At 44.0% G+C, this 26,754-nt stretch overlaps 1 protein-coding gene across 10 annotated transcripts in view; it reads left to right on the forward strand.

Annotated features, from left to right (window-relative positions):
- The window catches only part of LOC137383655 (dyslexia-associated protein KIAA0319-like), a 124,980-nt gene that overhangs the window by 65,595 nt on the left and 32,631 nt on the right, over nt 1–26,754 (forward strand). For 9 of the 10 annotated variants that reach the window (XM_068056818.1, XM_068056814.1, XM_068056836.1 and 6 more), the window contains 8 exons: nt 989–1,076; nt 2,631–2,723; nt 3,511–3,643; nt 6,142–6,370; nt 13,430–13,553; nt 15,559–15,642; nt 24,407–24,539; nt 26,031–26,176. In XM_068056818.1, the coding sequence (XP_067912919.1) occupies nt 989–1,076; nt 2,631–2,723; nt 3,511–3,643; nt 6,142–6,370; nt 13,430–13,553; nt 15,559–15,642; nt 24,407–24,539; nt 26,031–26,176 (1,030 nt within the window). The remainder of the gene's footprint in view (nt 1–988; nt 1,077–2,630; nt 2,724–3,510; nt 3,644–6,141; nt 6,371–13,429; nt 13,554–15,558; nt 15,643–24,406; nt 24,540–26,030; nt 26,177–26,754) is intronic. The other variant, XM_068056872.1, reaches the window with a different exon arrangement.

A 26,754-nucleotide genomic window follows, 5' to 3' on the forward strand; every position in this document is an offset into this window, starting at 1 on the left:
GTACTGTTCTGATTCTTCAATATATGAATAATAACATACTGAATAAAGACTTTGGCCGGAATTTCACGAGGAAGTGGTGGCCTCGCCCACTGGTTGGAAAGCCAGGCGTGAGCCTGCCTCCACCAGCCCTGGAAGCCATGACCACATTTTGCATGGATCAGGCAATTAGTTGGCTGCAGTCATGGCTTCCGCTCCTCTGAGGCAGGGCCGGAAGCTCTTCATTCCCAGGAGCGCCACCAAGAGTAGTGGCCGCTGCTGGGACTGCACCCAGCGAGAAGAGGCACCATGGATGCTGGCCTCAGAAGCAGGTAAGTGGAGTCGGGGCTCAATTGGCCAAGCCAAGAAGGTACTGGGCAGCCTCCCCAGGTGGCAAAGTGCCTATCCGTCACAGCAGTGGTGGAAAGAGGCCCTTAAGTGGTCATTAATTGACCTTAAGGGTGGGTGGGTTGCCTGACACCTCCCTCGTCGCAGGAAAGCTACCAGTGGGGGTGGGTAGGTCACAGGCACAGCATCCCCTGCCATCCCAACTGATTTTGCGCACCCCTCCACCCCACCGCCTCTCAGCCTGCTCCCGGGAGGGGGCTTAAATTCTGGCCTTTGTGGAAATTACCTTTGTTATAAAAGCCTGCATCCACATTATATTAATGTCCTCAAATGGATAAACAATGACTGCCATAAAATTGAAAGGAGGGCTAATTAAACCAGTCATACTGTGTAATTACCACCTGAAGGTATTGTATTCTTTACTCAGTGGTGAGAATTTGAGTAGTTGAGGCAATAGCATGGATGTATGTGAGGGGAAGCTAAATAAATACATGAGGGAGAGAGGAATTGAAGAATACAATGATAGGGTGAGATGGAGTAAGGTGAAAGGAGGCTAATGTGGACCATAAGTAACAGCACAAACCCATTGGACTGAATAGCCTGTTTCTGTGCTGTAAAATTCTTTGTTATTCTGTGTTCTATGTAATTCTATTTGAACTTTCAGTTGTCGGACGGCCTGTACGTTTTCAGAGTCTGCGTGTCTGGAGATGGCGCTTATGGAGAAACCTTTATCAACGTCACCATGAAGCCTGGTAATAACTGACAGCGCTGCTTAGTCAACATCAACATTTGTCAAGTCCTTTTCTTTTGAGTTTGAACTAATCACCATTGATTTAATGGAGTTGACAGAATCCATTCTCTGGCCTTTCAGTCTACATTAAGAGAGTCGTGAGAAAGAATAGAAATATCCTTTATTCTCCTTCTACACAGAGGTTTTGCACATGCTTCAAACAATTTGATCAACCAGCACTATCTCATATTTGTGTTTGTAATGAACCTCTGCATTATTATGGGAGTGTTGGTAGGCATATGAACAGTGCACTCATTAACATTTTTAATGATATTTTGAAATAGATTAGCTTGTGAACATCACAGGCCTATAGTTTATGGTTGAAATGCTAATTTGACTTGCCTCATCTGTTTTGCTGTTGCAAATGAAACCAGTTACAAAACACCTGCATTGCTGTTTAACTGCGGGTGAGTTTGAAGGAGTAAGTTTAATCTCATCAGCCCTGGGCCGTGAATGCATTCTAACGCATAATCAGTGGGACTGGATGTTTTGTAAGGAGGGTGTTTTTTCACACTGATGCTCTGTAAATTGTGGGGGTAGCTAATGACTTTATAGATGATTATTACTGTCATCACCTTAGTAAAGGTTCCTTTTAGGGTTATTGTTTTGGTAACGGGATCATTCTTCCATCATTTATTTTTATTAGTTGCGCTCCTATGTATAAAACGGCCTAAGTTTTATTCAAAATATTTAAGTTGTCATTTTGAAGTAGCCTCAGCACGATTCCATGATGCTCTTGGCAGTTTCAGTGTGGAAGTTTGGGAGAAAGAAAATATTTTGCATTTATATAGCACCTTTAATGCTCTCACAATGTCCCAATGCACTTGACAGTATTTTTGAAGTGTAGTCATTGTTGTAATGTAGGAAACATGGCAGCCAATGTTTGCACAGCAAATTCCCACAAACAGCGATGCGATAATGACCAGATAATCTGAAATAAAAACAGAAAGTGCTGGAAACGCTCAGCAGGTCTGGCAGCATCTATGGAGAGAGAATCAGAGTTAACATTTCAGCTCCATGAACCTTCATCAGAGCAGATAATCTGTTTTGGTTATAGTTGAGGAATAAATATTGGCCAGGGCACCAGGGAGAACTGCCCTGCTGTTCTTCAAAATAGTGCCACGGGATCTTTTACGTCCACCAGACAGGGCAGAAGGGGCCTCACTTTAACATCTCGTCCAAAAGACGGCACCTCCAACAGTGTAGTAATCCCTTAGTACAGGAGTGTCAGCCAAGATTTTGTACTCCAGTCTCTGATGTGGGCCTTGAACCCTTAGCCTTCTGACACTAAGGCAACAGTGGTACCAACTGAGTTATAACTGGCACTTAATTAGACGTTATGGCACAGCGCGTGGTAAATGCATTTGTGCATCAGTGTACACAGGAGCAAGTAGCACCACACTAAAGCCATTAATTTTGCTGATATAAAATTGTCCCACTGTTTCTTTTTATCTTATTATGAACAATGCAATGAAATGTGAGTCTCCTGCTGATGTGTTGTGTGTCTTCCCCAAAGCTCCTCGCTTCAATCAACCTCCTGTAGCGATTGCCTCACCACGGGTACAAGAAGTTTCCCTGCCTACAACCTCAACATTTATCGACGGCAGTCGTAAGTAACACTACCATCGAAGTTAAGAAAGAACTTGCATTTATATAGAGCCTTTCATGACTTCAGGATGTCCCAAAATGCTTTACAGCCAATGAAATACTTTTAAAGTGTAGTCACTCTTGTGTAATGTAGGAAATGCAACAGCGAATCTGCACACTGCTAGGTACTACAAATAGCAATGAGATAAATACCGAGATAATGTTTTTAATATGGTTGGTTGAGAGATAATTGTTGACTAGGACATCAGGCAGAACTCCCTGCTCTTCTTTGAATAGAGTCATGAGATCTTTTACATCCTGCTGAGAGGGCAGACAGGGCCTTTGTTTAAGATCTCATCTGAAAGACAGCATCTCTGACAATGCCGCATTCCCTTGGTACTGTACTAAAGTGTTAGCCTATATTATGGGCTCAAGTTTCTGGAAAGGGACTTGAACCCACAACTCTCTGACTGAGAGGTGAGCCACACTGACACAAAAGGTTTATCAAACTTTTTTTTTATTTCACGCTGACTGTCGCTGTCAAAGCGACTGTATAAGAACATCTTTAAGAAGAAAATAATGCTTGCCTTTTTCTTCAGTCTCCAAATACTGGTCCTTTTGTGTGGGCAGTTGTGTTGAAAGATATCACTATTACTTCCCATTGAAGCATCAATTAACCACGCTGCATTTTGTACAAACTATCAAATTTTCAGGCCATTCTTATTCAGAGGTTACTTTGGTATCTTTTCTTGTGCTACTTTCACAAAGTCAGTCATCAGGATTGATGCTGTGAACATCCTTTCCTTTAGAAAGTACTGATGATGACAGGATCGTGAGCTACCGCTGGGAGGAGGTTAAGGGTCCCCTGCGAGAGCAGAAGGCATCAGCAAACACTGCCATTCTGCATTTGTCCAACCTCGTGATTGGTAATTACACCTTTAGGTAATACACCTCATTGTTTGATGGGACTGCTGCTGTTTGTTGTTGTGTTATGGGTTTTGTTTCTACTTGTTTACTGATTCCTTTTAACTAAATACCAAGGGAGTAAAATGATATTGTTATGAACAGTACAAGGCATTGGTCAGTGTGATGAATGTACAGAGAGATCTACTTGATCAGATTGATAACCGAATCATCAGCCATCGAGAGGAACTGCAGAATTGTTGTATCATTTAGCCCTGCCCCAAGTGAAGTACGTCCCAAATTCTGTTTCACATGGAAGTCTGCCTCTGCTTCTACTAATGTACCTACTATAATAGGTATTCCTTAAGACAGTACATTTAAGCTGCAAAGTCAGTGTCCCAATAGGAGATTGGAGAATCAGATGTCAGGGTCAGTGCGGCCGGTTAGCTGCACTCCTCATTTTCTGGTCGTCATTTTACGAATATAAAATCTCTCAGAAGCCACTAAGCACCATGCCCTCAAGTCCCAATATGCGCTCCCAGTGTATAAAACTCTTGACTGGGAGTGTAAATTCATGGAATTTCCACTTTAATATAGTGTGGATATAAGTATTTATTCAACACTTTGTTAATGCACATACCAGGGACCAATGCCCCATTTCCAGCTCTACTATTACCACCCCAGCTCCTCCGTTCCCTCCAAGCCTAAATCCCAGGTCCCAAATTCTTCAAGCACCAGGCTTTAACACTTTGCTGCCTCCCAGCTTAATACCTTCCAACCCAAGCCATGTCTCTGCACTCCTTTGTATGAAAGCAACAGAGCAATGCATGTCCCAGTCCTCCATTTAGAGAATGGAGCTATTCTTTCTGACCTGCCTCCTGGTCTTTGACATGTAACAGGAAAAGTTAAAGGTATAAGGCCTATAGGAAAAAGAGAGGCAGATGTACAGGAAGAAATGGGTAATAACATGCAGAGAGAGCCACATGGAGTAAGGAACATACAGAAGAGAGGATATATAGATGAGGAAAGACTTGCAGAAAGGGAGTGAGAAAAGGAAGTGTAGATAAACCCAGAGTTGACAAAACGGAGTGTGAACAACACAGAGAGTGAGAGAGAAAAACAGAGATTGAGTAGAAGGCAAACTAAAAGAACTGAAACATTGGAGATCAGCAGAGTGGCAGTTGTAGGAAGAGATGGATCCTATTGACTGCTGAGCAGTGCTGCAGGAGATCAACAATCTTACTGATGAGTATTTTTTTCTGCATGAGTGAAGAAATCTAGAGCTCCTGATACTTTTTTGATAAACTAGACATATGGTATTATCTGTAACATATTTAACAAGAACAAATCAGGCTCCAAAACCAGGAGGTGATGATTTGGAAGCCATTTGTTGTTTGCAGAATTTGTGCACGTGAGAAAAAGGCAAATACATTGAAACGAATCACAAAATGGAGGGGGAAAAGTCTGACCATTTAAGAAACTACTTGTATTTATATTGCACCTTTCGTGACCTATAGACTTGTGCTTCACAGCCAATTAATTACTTTTGCCATGTTTTTACGGTTAACAGAAAACACTGCAGCCAATTTGTTCACAGCAAGATCCCATAAGCAGCAATAAGGTGATTGATCAGATAATCTGTTTTGGTGTTGGTTGAGGGATGATTGTCAGTCAGAATGCCAGGAGAACTCAAGAAATGCTGGAACCACTCAGCAGGTCTGGCAGCATCTGTGAATAGAGAAGCAGAGTTGACGTTTCGGGTTAGTGACCCTCGGAAGGGGTTCCGAAGAAGGGTCACTAACCCGAAACGTTAACTCTGCTTCTCTTTTCACAGATGCTGCCAGACCTGCTGAGTGGTTCCAGCATTTCTTGTTTTTATTTCAGATTTCCAGCATCCGCAGTATTTTGCTTTTATATTATGCCAGGAGAACTCCCTGCTTTTCTTTGAATAACGTGAAAGGATCTTTTACAAGCAGACGAGGCCTTAGTTTAAAGTCTTGTCATTTAAGTCTGGTCTTATTTCTGACATTGTAGCATTTGCCCAATGCTGCACTGAAGTACACTGTGTGCTCGAGCACTGAATCAGGGATCGAAGCCCACAAACCTCTGACTTTGAGGCAAGTTGCTACCAGTTGAGCCAGACAATTTGGTAACACATTGACTCCCCGGAAAATGTGGCTGTGTGGGTGTCAAGTGAGGACAGGATTGGGCTCAGCTGTTGTTGCCCTCAACGCCTACTGTCTGGGTTCACACATAGTGAATGGACACCTTAGCAACGTACAAGCATGTAACTGCTGCCCGTAGACCTGTACCAATGAACAAGGTTGCACCTTGAGAGGAAAAGATTGAAAGGAATAAAAAAGGAATATTGACAGTGGGACACTGCTTGCTATGTGTAAAATACCAATTATTAATGGCTATGTTCTGTGTACAGTCCATTAGCTTTTGGAGAGAATGTCTAAATACATTTAATTAAAGACTAATAGCAAATACAAGAGCCAGTGTGAGATGTAACCCGTGCCAATCTTGTTTTCCAGGCTTACTGTACTTGACTCGGATGGAGTAGAGAACTCGATAACTGCTATGGTGATTGTCAGCAGACCAGTGGATTATCCACCCGTAGCAAACGCTGGTCCAAATCAGGTGATAATCCTGCCCCGCAATAGCATCACTCTGAATGGAACCCAGAGCAGCGATGATTATCAGATTGTAAACTACGAGTGGTCCCTCAGTCCTAATAGCGAGGGCAAGGTGGTTGCAATGCAGGTCAGTCCAACTGGTGTTTCTGTAACCTGCTTTATACATTGTGCCAGGAACAAGGGCAATCATATTAATAAAGAGTATCTGAAGGGAGAGTTTTGCATGAATTGAAAGCAGAAGGATAATTTAAGGATTTAGGAAAGCAAAGGTGCTTTGTATCCCATATTTCCGAAAATGAAAAGAAATAATTATTCTAACCATGACAAAATATAGAAGATGGATCAATTTTGGGCCACGGATTTCATTCCCAAACCCACTCGGGCATGTAAGAGCTGGCAAACCAGAAGTCAGCAACTTCCTAGCGTCCAGGATGTCCATCAAAAAAAGCTTTAGGTGCTATAAATATGCTAATTAGAATGCTAATGCTGTTTTTGGCCCCTGCCTGAAATTAGTCATAAACTGGGCAGAGCGTGTGCCCAGCAGTCCTGAAAGGGATCGCATAAGCCCAGTGACCAAAAACCTGTCAACATTTTACAGTTAAGTTAATGTGGAACTGGGAGGCAGACTCCTGTTCTTTCTGCCTCTGCTATAATATAGTGGGCTGCTGCTGGTATATGCAAATAGTTGTTTTCTTTTGCAGATGGGGCCCGAAGCCCAATTTCCAGCAAGTCTTGGGTCAACGTCTTCTGGCACACATTCCATTTTGCGCCTGTTTACAATGTGACATCAGTTTCTCTGCTGTTAATTCTGCTTATGAATGTGCTTTATCTGATCTCAAATACTTGCAGCTGATGGTGAATAACAAATGAAAAATGATCAATTTCTTAACATTGAAGTCCCTAACCTTTATGAGCACTAAACCATCATAAAAAAAATTGTAAGAAACAAACCAAGCACTTGAATTAAATCATGCCTTTCATAACCTCGGGATGTTCCAAAATGCTTTATAAGTTTGTTAGCAAAATTGTAGCCTGTGGGATAAAAGAGGCAGGAGCAGCATGGATACAAAATTGGCTAAGGGATAGAAAACCGAGGTGTGTTTTTCGGACTGGAGGAACATAAACCAGACCTGTTCCCTAGTATTCAGTAGTAGGACCACTGCTATTTTTGATGTAAATTAATGACTTGGACTTGGGGGTACGGGACACAATTTTGAAATTTGCAGATGACACGAAACTTGGAATGATAGTAAACAGTGAGGAAAACTTTAATAGACTTCAAGAGGATATAGACAGGCTGGTGGAATGGGCAGACACATGGAAGTTGAAATTCAATGCAGAAAAGTGAGAGGTGATGCATTTTGGTATGAACAATGAGGAGGGACAATACAAGCTAAATGGTAGAGAGAGACCTGGGGATGTTTGTGCACACATTTTTGAATGTGGTAGGACAGGTTAACGAAACAGTTAATAAAGCATATGGGATCCTAGACTTTATAAATAGAGGCATGGAGTACAAAAGCCAGGAAGTTATGCTAAATCTATGGAAAACATTGGTTCAGCCCGGCTATTGTGCCCAATTCTGGGCACCACAATTTTAGGAAGGATGCAAAAGCTTTGGAGAGGGTACAGAAAAGATTTACTAGAATGATTCCGGGGATGAGAGATTAGAATTATGTGGATATACTGGAGACACTGGAGTTCTTCTCCATAGAGTAGAGAAGGGTGGCGCAGTGGTTAGCACCGCAGCCTCACAGTTCCAGTGACCTAGGTTTGGTTCTGGGTACTGCCTGTACGGAGTTTGCAAGTTCTCCCTGTGACTGCGTGGGTTTCCGCCGGGTGCTCCGGTTTCCTCCCACAGCCAAAGACTTGCAGGTTGATAAATAAATTGGCCATTGTAAATTGCCCCTAGTGTAGGTAGGTAGTAGGAGAATGGTGGGGATGTGGTAAGGAATATGGGATTAATGTAGGATTAGTATAAATGGGTGGTTGTTGGTCGGCACAGACTCGGTGGGCCGAAGGGCCTGTTTCAGTGCTGTATCTCTCTATCTAAGGCTAAGAGGAAATTTCATTAGAGATGCTTAAAATCATGAAAGGTTTAGATGGAGTAAATAAAGAGAAACTGTTTCCACTGGCTGAAATGTCAATAACCAGAAGGCACAAATTTAAGATTGTAAATGGACCAGAGGCGACATGAGGAAAATCTTTTTTGCACAATTGTTATGAACTCATTGAGACCGTTAACGTTAAAATACGGATATGAACCCCCAGACCAGTTGAAAGAATTACTCAAGATTTCACGTTTAAGACTTCTTATAACAAAGAAATCCTGGTTAACTAAATAGTACTTTGTAAGTAGCTGATACCCCAAATTACAAAGCAAGGGTATTTTCTTTACTATTAAAATACTTAGAAACCTCACACCACACGTCCTCCTTTGATGGCAAAATCTTTGCGGTTAGAGGTCCCAAACTCCTCCCAGTTGCAATGGATTGGATCGCGCAGACCTTTTCAAAATCAATGCCTTCTTCGCTCACTTCTCCGAGCACTTTCAACCTGGAAGTCTATGAATAAGACGATTCCTGGTGTTCCTGTTGGGCTTTTATTTCTCAGCAAACTTCAGCTTTCAAAACAGGTTTTGGTCTTTGCAACCTTTCACTATCTCGGGCTACCAAAAGCAGGTGTCTTGGTAGGCTACCAAGAGCCTGTCGAGGCTGCCACTGCTGGTTGTCTTCATTACACTCTGCTCTGAGGCTGCAATCACACTGGCTTCCCTTCTTACAGTCTGTCTGCCTTTGGAAAATCTGTTAAATTTATCTGGAACCAAATGTCAATAGCTTATTGACCTTTTCCAAATGCGAAGTGTGGTTTTCACAGAGCCACCTGGGCCTTCCATTGTTCCCATGTGCTAACAGCTGCCTGGTATATTTGCATCTTCAGAATCACGAACTCCTTATTTACCACCTGAAAGTCTGGGAGGGCGAAACCCATTGTTCTTCAGGTGTTACTCCTGCAGTCTCTGTTTTTCAAAGAAAAGTCTTTGATCTGTGTTCTCTGTTGTCCTGGTAACCAAGATTTCTGTCTTGTCCTTTCGCAGAGTGGCTGTGAGGTCACCTGACCTTCCGGACTCCATCTTAAACTTTTAAAAATCACGTTTTAAAACATAATCAGCGTTCATAACATAATGAGTGGTTAGAATTTGGAATGCACTGCCTGATGGGGTGGTGGAACCAGTAGCCTTCAAGTGGGAATTGGGTAAATATATGAAGGAGAATAAAATTGCAGGGAAGCCGAGAAATGGGACTAACTGGATTGCTCTTCGAAAGAGCTGGCACATACTCGATGGATGGAGTGGCTGCCACCTGTGCTGTACTATTCTCTGATCCTATGATTTCCAGCCAATTAAGTACTTTTGAAGTGTAGCCACTGTTGAAATGTATGAAAATGGTTTATGATATGTGCATTCTGGATTGGATGAATTTATTAAACTGATTAAGATGCAAATATCAAATAATGAAAATATCATTCATGTAAAAGCCAGTCATGTACTTTGCATATATAAAATCATCCTATGTGATTACCAGTAAATTGCACAGATGTGTTTTCATTAGAAGCATTTTACTTAATATTGTCTTGCTTTTTACATATATATAAAACAATAGAAGTTTAGAGCACAGAGAAGGAGGCATTTGGCCGATCATGATTTTATTAAGAATAATCTAAAACTAATCCCACTGCCCTGCTCTCACCCCAAAGCCCGGCATCATGAACTCCTTTAAATATTTACCCCATTTTACCTTAAAAGATGCAATGGTTTCTGCCTCAATCAACTGCTGTGGCAAAGCATTTTGTGCTTAAATTTATCTCAACCTCTCTTCTTGCCCTTTGTGATTAAATGGTGACTCCTTGCCACTGACTCTACAACCAAATGAAGTAGACTTTCACTATTCACCATGTCAAAACTCGTCATAATTTTACAAACCTCTATTAAATCTCCACACAGTCATCTTTGCCACATTAGAAATATTCCCAGCAGCTCAAGTCTCTCCTCATAATTCACAATGCTGCTCTCCATATTACAAAAAGGATTAGAAACAATGGAGAAAGTGCAAAAAAGATTCACAAGGATGTTACAAGAACTGGCATTGAACAAAGAACAGTACAGCACAGGAACAGGCCATTCGGCCCTCCAAGCCTACGCCGATCTTGATGCCTGTCTAAACTAAAACCTTCTGCACTTCCAGGGATCGTATCCGTCTATTCCCATCCTATTCATGTATTTGTCAAGATGCTCCCTAAACGTCGCTATCGTATCTGCTTCCACCACCTCCCCCGGCAGCAGGTTCCAGGCACTCACCACCCTTGGTGTAAAGAACTTGCCTCGCACATCCCCTCTTAACTTTGCCCCTCGCACCTTAAACCTATGTCCCCTAGTAACTGACTCTTCCACCTTGGGAAAAAGCTTCTGACTATCCACTCTGTCCATGCCACTCATAACTTTGTAAACCACTATCATGTCGCCCCTCCACCTCCGTCGTTCCAGTGAAAACAATCCGAGTTTATCCAACCTCTCCTCGTAGCTAATGCCCTCCAGATCAGGCAACATCCTGGTAAACCTCTTCTGTACCCTCTCCAAAGCCTCTACGTCCTTCTGGTAGTGTGGCGACCAGAATTGCACGCAATATTCTAAGTGTGGCCTAACTAAGGTTCTGTACAGCTGCAGCATGATTTGCCCATTTTTATACTCCATGCCCCAACCGATGAAGGCAAGCATGCCGTATGCCTTCTTGACTACCTTATCCACCCGCGTTGCCACTTTCAGTGACCTGTGGACCTGTATGCCCAGATCTCTCTGCCTGTCAATACTCCTAAGTGTTCTGCCATTTACGGTATACTTCCCACCTGTATTAGATCTTCCAAAATGCATTACCTCACATTTGTCCGGATTAAACTCCATCTGCCATTTCTCTGCCCAAAGCTCCAAACGATCTATATCCTGCTGTATCCTCTGACAATCCTCATCACTATCCGCAACTCCACCAACCTTTGTGTTGTCCGCAAACTTACTAATCAGACCAGCTACATTTTCCTCCAAATCATTTATATATACTACAAACAGCGAAGGTCCCAGCACTGATCCCTGCGGAACATCACTAGTCACAGCCCTCCATTCAGTAAAGCACCCTTCCACTGCTACCCTCTGTCTTCTATGAACGAGCCAGTTCTGTATCCATCTTGCCAGCTCACCTGTGATCCCTTGTGACTTCACCTTTTGTACCAGTCTGCCATGAGGGACCTTGTCAAAGGCTTTACTGAAGTCAATATATACAACATCCACTGCCCTTCCTTCATCAATCATCTTCATCACTTTCTCAAAAAACTCAATCAAGTTAGTGAGACACGACCTCCCCTTCACAAAACCATGCTGCCTCTCGCTAATAATTGCTTGATAAGAGTTCTTTATAATTATGAAGGGGTTTGATAGGGTAGATGTAGGGAAGATGCTTCCACTTATGAGGAAGTCCAAAGCTACAAGCCATAAATATAAAATAGTCACTAATAAACTAAATAAAGAACTCAGGAGAAACTTCTTTACTCAGAGTGGTGCTACCACATGGAGTAGTTGAGGCGAATAACATATATGCATTTAAGGGTAAGCTAGGCAGGTACGTGAGGGAGAAAGGAATATGTTGATGGGAGAGATGGTTAGTGCGGAGCACAAACACTGGCACAGACCTGTTTGGCTGAATGGCCTGTTTCTGTGCTATCAAATTCAATGTTATATACAGTTTCCCATCGTCCTGGTGAATCTACATAGTATACTTTTACAACTGAGTGCTCAAAACTGCACACAATACTCTTAATTGTACAATGTTGTGTACAAGTTTATCATTACTACTTTACTCTTGCACTCAATGGTTCTATTTTAACATAGGAAATAGTCAGCAGGTCAGACAGCATCTGTGGAGAGATAAATAGAGTTAATGGGCTGAATTTTATGGGCCGGCGTGGTGGGGGGGCGCCCCATAAAATTGCGTGGGGAGGCAGGAGGCGGACTGCCCGTTGCCTTCCAGTTTAGTCTGGGGCAGGGAAGACTGAGGATGGCCTTACTGCCCTCGGCCAATTGAGGTCCTTAAGTGACCAATTAATGGTCAGGTAAGGGCCTCTTCCCGCCTCGGCCTCAATTTAAAGGAAGGCGGAGGGGCCCGATACCGTGGGGAGACATCACCAGGACCACCGGGCTTTTCGCAGGGTCAGGGAGGTCCCTCTTTGGGGGCAAACCAGGGCCCCCAGACAGTCCCCCTGGTGGCAATGGCCACCCCCTAGGAAGACCACCCCCCACACCACCCCCTTGCTGAGCCTAAATGGCCCTGATAACCCCGACCCCACTCACCTGTCTTGGCGTCTCCGGACATCTTGGTTATGCAGGGCCCCCTGCAGTACCAGCAGTGGCCATTGCTCCCAATTGCGCTGTCGGCCTTTCGATTTGAGGCTGGAACTCATCCCTGACAGCGGGCAGTTTTATTTATTTATTTCGAGATACAGCACTGAAACAGGCCCTTCGGCCCACCGAGTCTGTGCCAACCAACAACCACCCATTTATACTAACCCTACAGTAATCCCATATTCCCTACCACCTACCTACACTAGGGGCAATTTACAACAGCCAATTTACCTATCACCTGCAAGTCTTTGGCTGTGGGAGAAAACCGGAGCACCCGGCGAAAACCCACACGGTCACAGGGAGAACTTGCAAACTCCGCACAGGCAGTACCCAGAATTGAACCCGGGTCCCTGGAGCTGTGAGGCTGCAGTGCTAGCCACTGTGTCACCCAGTTAATTGGCTGCCTGTCGTTAAATGGCTTCGGGGGTCTGATGGAGGGCTGAGGCGGGGTTTCTGGCCCGCCGCTGGGCCCCCGTTGTCACAACAAAATTCAGCCCAACGTTTCAGATCTGTGACCTTTCATCAGTTCATCAGAAACGTTAACTTTGTTTTTCTCTCCACAGATGCTGTCTGACCTGCTGAGTATTTCCAGCATTTTCTGTTTTTATTTCAGATTTCCAGCATCTGCAGTATTTCATTTTTGCCTTTATTTTTAACTTACATTTAGCAGAGCTGGAATTCAGAATAGCTTTACTCGTGTCTTATTTGCCACTGGTTGTTAATTACAATTCTTTTGTTCAGGGCGTGCGGACACCTCATCTCCAGTTGTCTGCAATGCAAGAAGGGGATTACACATTCCAGTTGACTGTCACAGACTCTGCTGGGCAGCAGTCGTCGACTGAGGTCACAGTAATTGTACAACCTGGTGAGTTCCCTGAAATGATACCTGACTCAGGCTGATGGTGTCCAGTGAAAGGCAGCTTTCCCCCAGAAATCTGGAAAGAAATTTGTTCAGAAATGTTCTTTTTTGCATTGACTTCTTAGACCTTTGGGGAATTCTGCCAATTAGTGCCCTGAAGTGCAGCCTCCCCTTGTGGGGAAGGAGATGAAATTTGCTTTTGGAAATAATAGCTGGGATTTTATCCCACACGCCACGCCCCCCCACCAGGAGCAGACTGGGAGGTGATGGGGGTGTAAAATTGGGTGAGATGGCAGGGGGTGGGGGTGGCATGCTGTGCCCATCATGTACCCACCTCTGGCATTTTACCAGCGACAGGGGAGGTGGCAGGTTGCCCGCCCGCACTTGGGCAGCGGCAAATGGGTACTTCTCCACTTGGAGAGGCCGTCCATTAAAAGCTGGTGGGCTACCCCCTCTGGAAGAACTCCCCCCCACCCCCAACCCCGGCCCTTGCAATCGACTCCCCTCACTGGATCCTGGTTGAATGGTCCCACCGAGCCCCGACTCCATTCACCTTATTCTGTGGGCTGGTCTGGGGTCTGCAGCGGTCCCAGCAGTGGCCTCTGCTCCCGGTAGTGCTGCTGAGGCTGAAGAGGCCCTCTGATTGGCCAACAGCTTGTGGAGGCGGGCATCCTGTCTCGGAGGGGCAGAAACCAAGATTGCTGAAGGAAATGGAGGGTGTGTTGAGGGTGACTGAAGAGTAGACCAGGGTATCGCGGAGGAAACGGTCCCTTTGGAATGCTGAAATGGGAGGGGAGGGGAAGATGTGTTTGGTGGGAGGCACCATGATGGAGGTGGTGGAAATGGTGGAGGATGATCTGTTGAATACGGAAGCTGGTGGGTGGAAGGTGAGGACAAAGGGAACCATATCATAGTTCTGGGAGGTAGGGAAAGGATGAGAGCAGAGTGCGTGAAATAGAATGGTCCATAAAATGACAGCTTTCTGCTCCCTATTACAAATTGAATCTATTTATAGAAACTTATGAGATCTTTTAGGCAAAACACTGTTATGCATGTCAAGATATATTCACATCCATTATATTGTTCGTTAACATGTATCTGTCCTGCGGTAGTTGGATTTACCAGAGGCTAAAGGGCAATGTAAAGTGCAAGGGTGTGACCATCTTATATTGCTTAAAACTCTCCCCTAGCGCTCTCACAGACTCACAGTCAAACTCATAACTTCTCTTCTGTACCCATTCTGTCACCATGACAGCCCTGTAGCTGATGACTTGTTGAACTCTTTCCTTAGTTCTGCCTGTAACAGCCTTTGTCCCAGCAAATCAATTACCATCTCTCACACCTCCTGTGCCTCTAATACAGTCTCTCATTTCTCTCCCTCATGTCAGAAGGCCACAAACTAGAATGCACCTTATCTTTCAGCTCTGGCTCAGTGCTAGTGCTCTTGCTCCTGAATCAGAAAGCCATGTGTTCAAGGCCCACTTGAAAAATAAACTTGGTTTTCGGCACATAGTCTATTATGAATCATACTTCAGTGCAGTACTGACAGGATGCTGAACTGTCAGAGGTGCTGTCTGTCATTTGGTCAAACTGAGGCCCTCTCAGGCAGATGTAAAAGATCAAAGGTATTACTTGAAGGAAAGCAGAGCAGCAATCCTGGTATCTTGATCAACGTTTATCCTTCGACCAACATCACCAAAACAGATAAATTGGAAATTTATATCATTTAGTATTTGCCGTGTGCAAATTGGCTGCCAAGTTTGTTTTCACTACAACAGTAACTATACTTCGAAAGTACTTCATTGGCTGTGGATGGCTTTGGGACATCCTGAAAACATGAAATGAAAGATGCTATATAAATGCAAGTTCTTTACTTTTCTGATCTTCCATTGCCAGATTTTGTTTGTACATGTCCAGCACTACCATGCCTTAATCTCCTTGGCCAAACTTGTGTGTTATTTAGAGTCCTCTTAGTGGTCAAGGACAAACCAAAGCTCCTTTTTTTTTCCAGGACAAACAGCCTCCTTCAACATCTTTGCCTCCGCTTTCAGATACAATACTGTGCAAAAGCATCATGGATTTCTTCATTTCCAAGGTTCGCACCATCATGTAACTGCTGCCATTGCTATTTTCCCTTCCTCTCCACCCCGGTCCACATCCACTCTTGTCCTGATTCCCTCTCTGCAGTTTCTGCCCTATCTCCTCCAAGTCCTCTGCATATTTGTCTCTTCCATGAGACACTCATCTCCCTTAGTCACCTCTCCACTTAACTTCTGACCACTTGTGAATGGCTCTTTTTCCTGGGGCACACCCTCTCCCTTTTAAAACTGCCATCATTACTACTTCTTCAACAAAACCCACTTTCAATACATCTGTCTCCAGCTACCCGCTCTATCGCCAGCTTCCCTTTGCTCACTAAGGTCCTTGAATGCATCATTGCTCCCAGCTCCATATTTATATTTCTTACAACTCCTACTCAAATCCCTCCAGATCAGATCCTGCTCTATTCACGCCATCTTCTTCCACAGCCTCACTCCATCCTGACACTTCTAACCATTTATTACCCCTCACTCCCTTTATTCCTCTGTCCCTAACCTTTGGTGCTCCCCACCTCGCCTGTTCCTTCAGCCCAACACCACTAACACAGCCTTCAGCCACCTCAGTCCTGCTCCCTAAAAATCTTCCTAAACCCTTCAGCCGTTCCAATTCTCTGTCCATTTTTAAAAACCTTCCTAAAACCCATCTTTTTGACTGAGCTTTCAGTCACCCCTCCAAATATTTCCCCTCATGGCTCGTGTCCAATACCCAATCAGTGAGGCCCCTGGTGTGTATTTTTTCTTATTTTAATGGTGATACATAAATAAAAGTTATTGATGCTTTACTGAAAATACATTTTTGAATCAAAAATGATGCTGGGGGAACAATAATGACAGCAAATCATATCAAAAGGAGCTTAATACATTCTAGCTCATGAGGTGTATGGGAAATAATCACTTGTTAACCTTCTGGGAGAAACAGTGGTGCTTTCTTCTTGTTATTGCAAAGCCTCTGCTGGGTCATGTGAGTATGTGGCTTTGCCCCTGGGATAAGTGAATTGCATAGAGGGGTTTTCAATTCCTCTCTGTTGATGTGTTGAAATTTGGGCTTTGCATTGATGGAAACTGTGCACCAGTGGGAATGATGGTGAGGTAACCTCATGCCAGTTTAGGGAAACAGTCCTACATAATTGCAGCTTCATAATTGGTGCAAAATAAATAAAGAAGGAGAGAATTTCATTTTGTTTTCTGAAGATAACTATCGCTGGAGGCTATTGACCTTGAGTTGCGTTTGCCTGAATGAAATGCAAGTACTGCACTTGTGTACATTTTGCTCGTGTGCTGAGCACGCAATGTTTAATCCTTAATGTGAAACCCTCCCAGCACTGAAAGACACTTTCTTCCATAAATCTTCTGCAACAGCAACCTGTATGAATATTCCAACTAAAAATTTATAGCAATAGATTTTTTAATCTCTAATATTTCTGGAATCGTGAGGCATCTTAGTTTAGATGTTGACTGACCTCTTACAAGAAACCAGTTTCAATTATTCCAGCCCAGTACCAGTGTTTAAGAATCTGGGCCCAATGGCCTGTGATTTTCTAATTGGAGAATAGCACCAACACATAAACTGGTGAGGAAATCTGGTTTTTGCTGCATTATTATCACTGCAAGTGATATTTGTAAATGTAATTGGCAAAAGTGAAGAGTTAATGAGGCCAGATGTTGTGCTGTTAACATGTGTGCATGAGGCATAACAGCACAATAGCACCTGTAAGACTGGGTTTTTGCCGCGGGTTCATCACATCATAGGAAACCTGCCTGCCTGCAACAGGTGGGAGCTTGCAACTTATAAGATAATGACATGGACTTGACAGAGTAATGCCTTCTACATCATTTCCATCTTTGTCATATAGTGTGAGACAAAACAGGAGTAGGCCATTCAGCCTCCTTTAACCATGCTATGCCATTCAATTAGACCATAGCTGATCGGTGGCTTATCACTTCTAAAAAGCCTCAGTTATGCAGGCTTCCAATGTTGCTAGGCAGTACTAGTATGTCAAAGTTTAAAGGACTGGTGAGAAGATTCATTCAATAATTTTTTGCCCATTTTGCACCCATTCTTTTTTCTGTATTTTTTCAGTGCACACAGTGGCTCCAACTCTGAAGTTAGGATATGACCACAGGCTTAACAGCACAGACATGTGTAACAGCTGTCTTAACATTATATACTGGATGGTTCTTCAGAAGCACCCCAATCATAGCATATCAAGTTTTGTCTGGTACTGCATGAAAGAAGTCATGGCACAGTGATGATTAGCCAGCAAAGCCTTGATTAGTCACCCAATCAAGATGCAAACAAACATAATCACAAGTCATTGCCACAAGTTATTTTTTACGAGTATCAAGGGAGCGAAGGTGCTTAAATAGAGTTGAAGTACAGATCAGCCATGATCTAATTGAATGGTGAAGCTGGCTTAAGGTGCTGAATGCCCTACTCCTGTTCCTATGTCGCACCTACATGGCAAAGTGTTTGGATCAACACAGAGCCAGATGCAGTGGGGTGCCATCTGCTTTAAGAACACCTGCAATGCCATGAAGTTAAAAATGTCATGAACAGGTAGAGAAAATAATCAAAAAGGCCTGAAATACAAGTGGGTAGAAGTCATGCTTCAGCTGTACAAAGCCCTGGTTAAACCACACCTGGAGTACTGTGAGCAGTTCTGGGCACCATATCTTAGGAGGGATAGAGTGCGAGGAGAGGAAGGAAAGAGTGCAATGTAGATTTACCAGAAGGATACCTGGTCTCCAAGGGTTAAATTCTGAGGAGATATTTCGCAAACTGGGGTCATATTTCCTGGAATTTAGAAGGTTAAGGGGTAATTTGATTGAAGTTTTCAAGTTACTAATGGGAACAGGTAGGATAGATGGGAACTATTTTCAGGAGTCTAGGAACAAGGGGCATAGTTTAAAAATTAGAACCAGACCTTTCAGGAGTGAAATTGGGAAATACTTCTACACACGAAGGGTGATAGAAGTTTGGAACTCTCTTCCATATATGGGAACTGATGCTAGATCAATTGTTAATTTTAAATCTGAGATTGATATATTTTTGTTACCCAAATGTACTAAGGTATCTGAGGCAAAGGCAGGTACATGGTGTCAGGTTACAGATCAGCCATGATCTCATCGAATGATAGAACAGGCTTGAGGGGCTAAATGGTCCATTCCTGATCCTATGTTCCTATACAGCTAGTATAGCTAGTGCCTGTCTAGTCAGCTGCCGCCTGAAACCTGCCACCGTCTCCTTTCAGGCTTGCTGCAATGCAGAAATCTATGGGATGGCACTGTGGAATAATATGGAAAGTCACCCTCTTGACAACCACCGCTGCTCGAGCAGCCATCATCAAACAGACTGCTCTGCCACTTGCTCACGTACTCATGCCCATATATAGGGTTTCCTTTAGCTTCATTTTTGTTTGTCACTTCTGAATGACTTGTCCCTTGGGCCTTGGAAAAGACTGCTAATGGGCAAGTACAAAATCAACTTGCATTTACATAGCACATTAAACAGAGTAAAACAAGGTGTTTCACAGGAGCTTTGCCAGACAAAATTTGACCAAATCATATACAGAGGTGTTAGAACAGGTGGCCAAAAATGTGGTCTAAAGGTAGGTTTTAAGGAGCACCTTAAATGTGGAGAGTTCTAAGGAGGGCATTTCAGAACCTAGGGCCTAGACAGTTGAAGGCACAGCTGCCAGTGGTAGCGAAGGAAGTCGGGGATGCACAAGAAACCAGAATTGGAGGAATGCAGAGTTTTCAGAGGATTGTGGAACTGCAGTGGGTTGCAAAGATAGTAGGGAGCAAGGCCATGGAGGAATTTGAATACGGTGAAAATTTTAAATTCGTGGTGTTTGTGGACCAGGCGCCAGTATAGGTTGGCAAAACATGGCAGAACATCATTGACTGACTGTGTTCACCTAACTCCCATAGCATTTGCCTGCAGGATAACATGGGTTGGAATTTATACTTCCATCGCAGTAATCGGCAGTGGGCGTAAACAATGGTGGTCCACCCGTGAGGGCACACTTCGCGGAGCCGTCTTGATATTAAGCGCAGTGGGTCATTTAAATAGCTGGGGCAGACTGCTCACTCCAATGATGTTGAGGGAGTTGACGGTCCGTCCCGGCAATGGCGTCAGCTGCCTTTGTGCAGGCCTAATGCCATTTTTAAAGGGCTTCGAGCCCAATCGTTAAATTTACGTATTTAAAGATATAGTGATTTTTAAAATGTAATAAATTGATCCTGACCCTCTCCCTCTCCCCCCAATAACCATAGAATTAATTAGAACATAGAACATAGAACAGTACAGCACAGTACAGGCACTTCGGCCCACGATGTTGTGCCGACCCTTTAACCTACTCTAAGATCAAACTACCTACATACCCTTCATTCTACTATCATCCATGTACCTATCCAAGAGTCGCTTAAATGTCCCTAATGTATCTGCTTCTACTACCACCGCTGGCAGTGCATTCCACGCATCCACCACTCTCTGTGTAAAGAACCTACCTCTGACATCTCCCCTAAACCTTCCTCCAATCACCTTAAAATTATGCCCCCTGGTGATAGCCCTTTCCATCCTGGGAAAAAGTCTCTGGCTATCCACTCTATCTATGCCTCTCATCATCTTGTACACCTCTATCAAGTCACCTCTCATCCTTCTTCGCTCCAATGAGAAAAGCCCTAGCTCCCTCAACCTTTCTTCATAAGACATGCCCTCCAGTCCAGGCAGCATCTTGGTAAATCTCCTCTGCACCCTCTCTAAAGCTTCCACATCCTTCCTATAATGAGGCGACCAGACTGAACACAGTATTCCAAGTGTGGTCTAACCAGGGCTTTATAGAGCTGCAGCATAACCTCGCGGCTCTTAAACTCAATCCCCCTGTTAATGAAAGCCAACACCCCATACGCCTTCTTAACAACCCTATCAACTTGGGTGGCAACTTTGAGCGATCTATGGACATGGGCCCCAAGATCCCTCTGTTCCTCCACACTACCAAGAATCCTGTCTTTAAGCCTGTATTCTGCATTCAAATTCGACCTTCCAAAATGAATCACTTCACACTTTTCCAGGTTGAACTCCATCTGCCACTTCTCAGCCCAGCTCTGCATCCTGTCAATGTCCCGTTGCAACCTACAACAGCCCTCCACACTATCCACAACTCCAGCAACCTTTGTGTCATCGGCAAACTTACTAACCCAGCCTTCCACTTCCTCATCCAAGTCATTTATAAAAATCACAAAGAGCAGAGGTCCCAGAACAGATCCCTGCGGAACACCACTGGTCACCGAGCTCCAGGCTGAATACTTTCCATCTACTACCACCCTCTGACTTATATGGGCCAGCCAGTTCTGTATCCAGACAGCCAAATTTCCCTGTAGCCCATGCCTCCTTACTTTCTGAATGAGCCTACCATGGGGAACCTTATCAAACGCCTTGCTAAAATCCATATACACCACATCCACTGCTCTTCCTTCATCAATGTGTTTTGTCACATCCTCAAAGAATTCAATAAGGCTTGTGAGGCATGACCTGCCCCTCACAAAGCCATGCTGACTATCTCTAATCAAACTATGCTTTTCCAAATAATCATAAATCCTGTCTCTCAGAATCCTCTCCAATAATTTGCCCACCACCGACGTAAGACTGACTGGTCTGTAATTCCCAGGGTTATCCCTATTCCCTTTCTTGAACAAGGGAATAACATTTGCTACCCTCCAATCATCCGGTACTACTCCAGTGGACAGTGAAGATACAAAGATCATCGCCAAAGGCGCGGCAATCTCTTCCCTCGCTTCCCGTAATAACCTTGGGTATATCCCGTCTGGCCCCGGGGACTTATCTATCCTCATGTCTTTCAAAATTTCCAGCGCATCCTCCTTCTTAACATCAACCTGTTCGAGCATATCAGCCTGTTTCACGCTGTCCTCACAAACGACAAGGTCCCTCTCACTAGTGAATACTGAAGCAAAGTATTCATTTAGGACCTCCCCTACCTCCTCCAACTCCAGGCACGTTCCCTCCACTATCCCTGATCGGCCCCACCCTCACTCTGGCCATCCTCTTGTTCCTCACATAAGTGTAGAACGCCTTGGGATTTTCCTTAATCCTACCCACCAAGACTTTTTCATGTCCTCTTCTAGCTCTCCTAAGTCCATTCTTCAGTTCCTTCCTGGCTACCTTGTAACCCTCTAGAGCCCTTTCTGATCCTTGCTTCCTCAACCTTAAGTAGGCTTCCTTCTTCCTCTTGACTAGCTGTTCCACATCTCTTGTCATCCAAGGTTCCTTCACCCTACCATCCCTTCCTTGCCTCATCGGGACAAACCTATCCAGCAGTCGCAGCAAGTGCTCCCTAAACAACCTCCACATTTCTGTCGTGCATTTCCCTGAGAACATCTGTTCCCAATTTAAGCTCCCCAGTTCCTGCCTAATAGCATAGTAATTCCCCCTCCCCCAATTAAATATTTTCCCATCCCGTCTGCTCCTATCCCTCTCCATGACTATAGTAAAGGTCAGGGAGTTGTGATCACTATCACCGAAATGCTGTCCCACCGAGAGATCTGCCACCTGGCCTGGTTCGCTGCCAAGCACCAAATTCAACATAGCCTCCCCTCTAGTCGGCCTATCTACATATTGAGTCAGGAAACCTTCCTGGACACACCTGACAAAATCTACTCCATCCAAACTATTTGCACTAAGGAGGTTCCAATCAATATTAGGGAAGTTGAAGTCACCCATGACAACAACCCTGTTACTTCTGCACCTTTCCAAAATCTGCCTCCCAATCTGTTCCTCCATGTCTCTGTTGCTATTGGGGGGTCTATAGAAAACTCCCAACAAAGTGACTGCTCCTTTCCTGTTTCTGACTTCCACCGTTAATGACTCAGTAGATAAACCCTCCTTGACGACCTCCCTTTCTGCAGCTGTGATACTATCCCTGATTCGCAATGCCACTCCCCCACCTCTTTTACTTCCCTCCCTATTCCTTTTGAAACATCTAAACCCCGGAACATCCAACATCTATTCCTGCCCCTGTGATATCCAAGTCTCCGTAATGGCCACAACATCGTAGCTCCAAGTACTGATCCATGCTCTAAGTTCATCACCCTTATTCCTGACACTTCTTGCGTTAAAATAGACACACTTCAACCCATCATACTGGCTGCAACTTTGCCCTGTCAACTGTCTAACCTTCCTCACAGACCCTGTGCACTCGGTATCTGCCTGTTCAACAGCTACCCCATCCACTGATCCGTAGCTCCGGTTCCCATCCCCCTGCCAAACTAGTTTAAACCCTCCCGAAGAGCTCTAGCAAACCTCCCGCCCAGGATATTGGTGCCCCTCCAGTTCAGATGCAACCCGTCCTTCTTGTACAGGTCCCACCTTCCCCAGAAGGTATCCCAATGATCCACATATCTGAAGCCCTCCCTCCTACGTCAGCTCTGTAGCCACGTGTTCAGCTGCACTCGCTCTCTGTTTCTAGCCTCACTGGCACGTGGCACCGGTATCAATCCTGAGATTACTACTCTGCTCGTCCTGCCTTTTAGCTTCCAACCTAACTCCCTATATTCGCTTTTCAGGTCCTCATCCCTTTTCCTAGCTATGTCATTGGTACCGATGTGTACCACGACTTCTGGCTGCTCCCCCTCCCCCTTAAGAATCCTGTAGACTCGATCCAAGATATCCCTGACCCTGGCACCTGGGAGGCAACATACCATCCGGGAGTCTCGTTAGCGACCACAGAATCTCCTGTCTGTTCCTCTAACCATTGAATCTCTTATCACTATCGCTCTCCTATTCTCCCCCCTTCCCTTCTGAGCCACAGAGCCAGGCTCAGTGCCAGAGACCTGGCTGCTGTGGCTTTCCCCTGGTAGGTCATCCCCCCCACTCCCCCCCCCCCCCCCCCCCCCCCCCAACCGTATCCAAAACGGTATACTTATTATTGAGTATTACCTACCCTCTCATCGACCCCCCAAAACACTTGCCTGTGCACCTGACCTTCCCTGTCCGGGGTGGGGTGGGGATGGGGGGGGGAGTCTGTAAAATTTGCCCCCATGTGTGTCCTGTGGAGAATGTTAGCTGAGATATACAAATGTTTTCTCTTAGCACTTTCCTTACATGTGTGTATATGTGTATATACGAGTGTAAAGAGTTGGAATTTAGAGACTCACTTCTCAAGTCGTTGTGCAACTTAATGGCAGTTTCTGGTGATTTAGGCGGAGCAAACCCGATAAACTTTCAGTTTCCCTCACAGGTAGCTTTCACAACCAGCAACGGGTGCACTTCAAAAAAAAATCTCTGAAGGTGAAAAATATAGGACAGCGTGTTCTTGCTGGTTACAGCTGCTTATTTAGATGCTGAAGAGAATTATTACTGACTTTCCCATGGATACTTTTTTTTATGTAGACTACGTCTGTTGTGTTGCCCTTGGCAAGCAGTAAATCTCGTGTTTTTTTTTTGGAACAGCCTCCCAGAAGCTATCTGAAAACTGGTACAGATTTTCCAATAAACGGTGAAAATGTCAAACTATAATCCAGGAATATAGTTCACGCTGTGCAATAAAACTCAATAAATAGAAAGCACATCCATTTCATGAGCAATGCTTTGAATTACATGCATGAATTCTACCACTTTCAGATAACTGTGCATGCTGTGTGCAGGATGGTTTTCGATATTTAAGACCTCTATTTTGTACAGTCTGTTAATGAGTGCATTAATAGTCCCTTTGGAATTTATTGCATTGTGATTCTTTCCTGTAGAGAAAAACAGCCCCCCGATAGCAATTGTGGGCCCTGACAAAGAATTAATAAGCCCGGTAGAAAGTGCTACTTTGGATGGAGAAGGGAGTACTGATGACCAGGGTATTGTTTCGTATCACTGGGAGAAGATCAGGTAACTAATAACTTCAACAAGCAGTTCATGCCATTTTGTGTTATGCTGCTCATAGTTGTGGCAAACCAATAATTTTAAAATCCAGATCAGTGTAAAAACTAAAACGTAGGCCAATGGGCAGGTTTAGACACTGGGTTTGGAAACTTCCAAATTCTACTTTTCTCATGAGTGTTACTGAACTGCAGAGATCTGAAAACATAAATACAGCTGGAGTTCCCTACATTACCTTGGTTTATTTCATTTTTAAATTTAACTAAAGCTTCATTTGTACCTTTTCTTCGTTCTGTTACCGTTGATGTCCAGTGCATTTGGGAGGTCCATCTCTTGGAATAACTGCCCGTTGGAACTCAGATAAATGTAAAACACTGATAAATAGAATCATTATGTCCTACAGCACCAAAGAAAGCCATTCAGCCCATCATGCCTGTGCTGGCTCTTTGAAAGAGCTTTCTGATTAGTCCCACTCCCCTACTCTTTTTCTTGCAGCCCTACAAATTTTTCCTTTTTCAGTTATACACACAATTCCATTTTGAAAGTGTCTATTGAATCTGTTTTCACTGCCCTTTTCAGGCAGTGCATTCCAGATCATCATAACTCACTGCATTTTCCAAAAATATTCTCGTCTTCCCCTGGTTCCTTGCCAATTATCTTAAGTCTGTGTTTTCTGGCTATCGACCCTCCTGCCAGTGGAAAAAGATTCTCCTTATTTATTCTATCAAAACCCTTCATCACTTTGAACACCTCTACTAAATCTCCCCTTAATATTTTCTGCTATAAGGAGAACATTTCAGCTTATCTGGTCTCTATACTTGACTGAAGTTCCTCATGCCTGTTATAATTCTAGTAAATCTCCCTCTGCGCTGCATCAAACAACAGAAAGCTTCAAATTATTTTCAGAAATATGTGAAACTTAATATATTTTTAACTGCATTTTAAATGAAAAATTGTATTTATAAAACAAACTATTGTATATTAAAATTTCTACTGTAGCACGCATAGCAATTATCAGCGTTAATTGTGCAGTTTAGCAGAGCAAGACTGGCAATTACCATGGAGCCTTTCTGTTTGGTTACTTTCAGTCTCAGCCCTGGCTCAGTAGTAGCACCCTCGCCTCTGAGTCAGAAGGTTTTGATTTGAAGTCCTCCTTCGGAGATTTGAGTACAAAATCTAGGCTGACACTGCCAGTGCAGTACTAAATGCATACTGCTGCACTACCGGAGGTGACGTTAAACCGAAATCCTGCCTGCAATCAGATGGATATAAACAATCCTATGCCATTGTTTTGTAGAAGTGCTGGGGAGTTCTCTCTGATTTCTTGGCCAACAATTATCCACATTGCTGTTGTGAGAGCTTGCTGTGCACCAATTGGCTTTTGCATTTCCTTCATTACTACAGTGACTGCATTTCAGAAGTACATCATTGGCTGTGAAGTGCTTTGGGATGTCCTGTGGTTGTGAAAGACACTATATAAATGCAAATTCTTTTTTTCAGTGGTCCTGATGTGAAAGTCGAGGATAATGACAAGGCTGTGGCCACAGTCAATGGGCTTCAGGTTGGGATGTACCAGTTCGGGCTGACTGTCACCGACCAGCAGGGTCTAAGCAGTTCAAAGACAGTGACAGTCACTGTCAAAGAAGGTCAGTAAGTGTAACCAAATTTCAGCTATAATTGCAATATTCAAGTGTTCTAACTGATTGTGGATCTTTTGTTTAGTTCTTATTTTCATTATGCTGTGAGTTTTTATACATTACCCACCAGGTTAATGTTGCACACACGGAAAAAGAAAACACCATTATATCAATGGCTGAGGTATGTCTAGGCCAGAGTTTTCTTGCAGTCAGCTACAGGTGATTTCAGAATAGACTGGCCATTCTGATGTCTTAGTGCTAATCCTTCAGTGTTGCTGCTGTGATGTGTCACAAGAATGTAAGAAATAGGAGCAGGAGTAGGCCGTAAGGCCCTTTCAAGTCTGCTCCGCCATTTAATACGATCATGGCTCATCTGATTTTGGCCCCAATTCCACTTTCCTGCCTGTTCCCCATAACCCTTGACTCCCTATTGTTCAGCAATTTCTCTATGTTAGCCTTGAAAATATTCAATGACTCAGCCCCCACTGCTCTCTGGGGTAGAGAATTCCAAAGCTTCACAATCCTCAGAAGAAATTCTTCCTCATCTACATCTTAAATGGGCAACCCCTTATTAACAAACTATGCCC

This window comes from Heterodontus francisci, chromosome 2 (genome assembly GCF_036365525.1).
Source record: "Heterodontus francisci isolate sHetFra1 chromosome 2, sHetFra1.hap1, whole genome shotgun sequence".
Lineage (NCBI taxonomy): Eukaryota > Metazoa > Chordata > Chondrichthyes > Heterodontiformes > Heterodontidae > Heterodontus > Heterodontus francisci.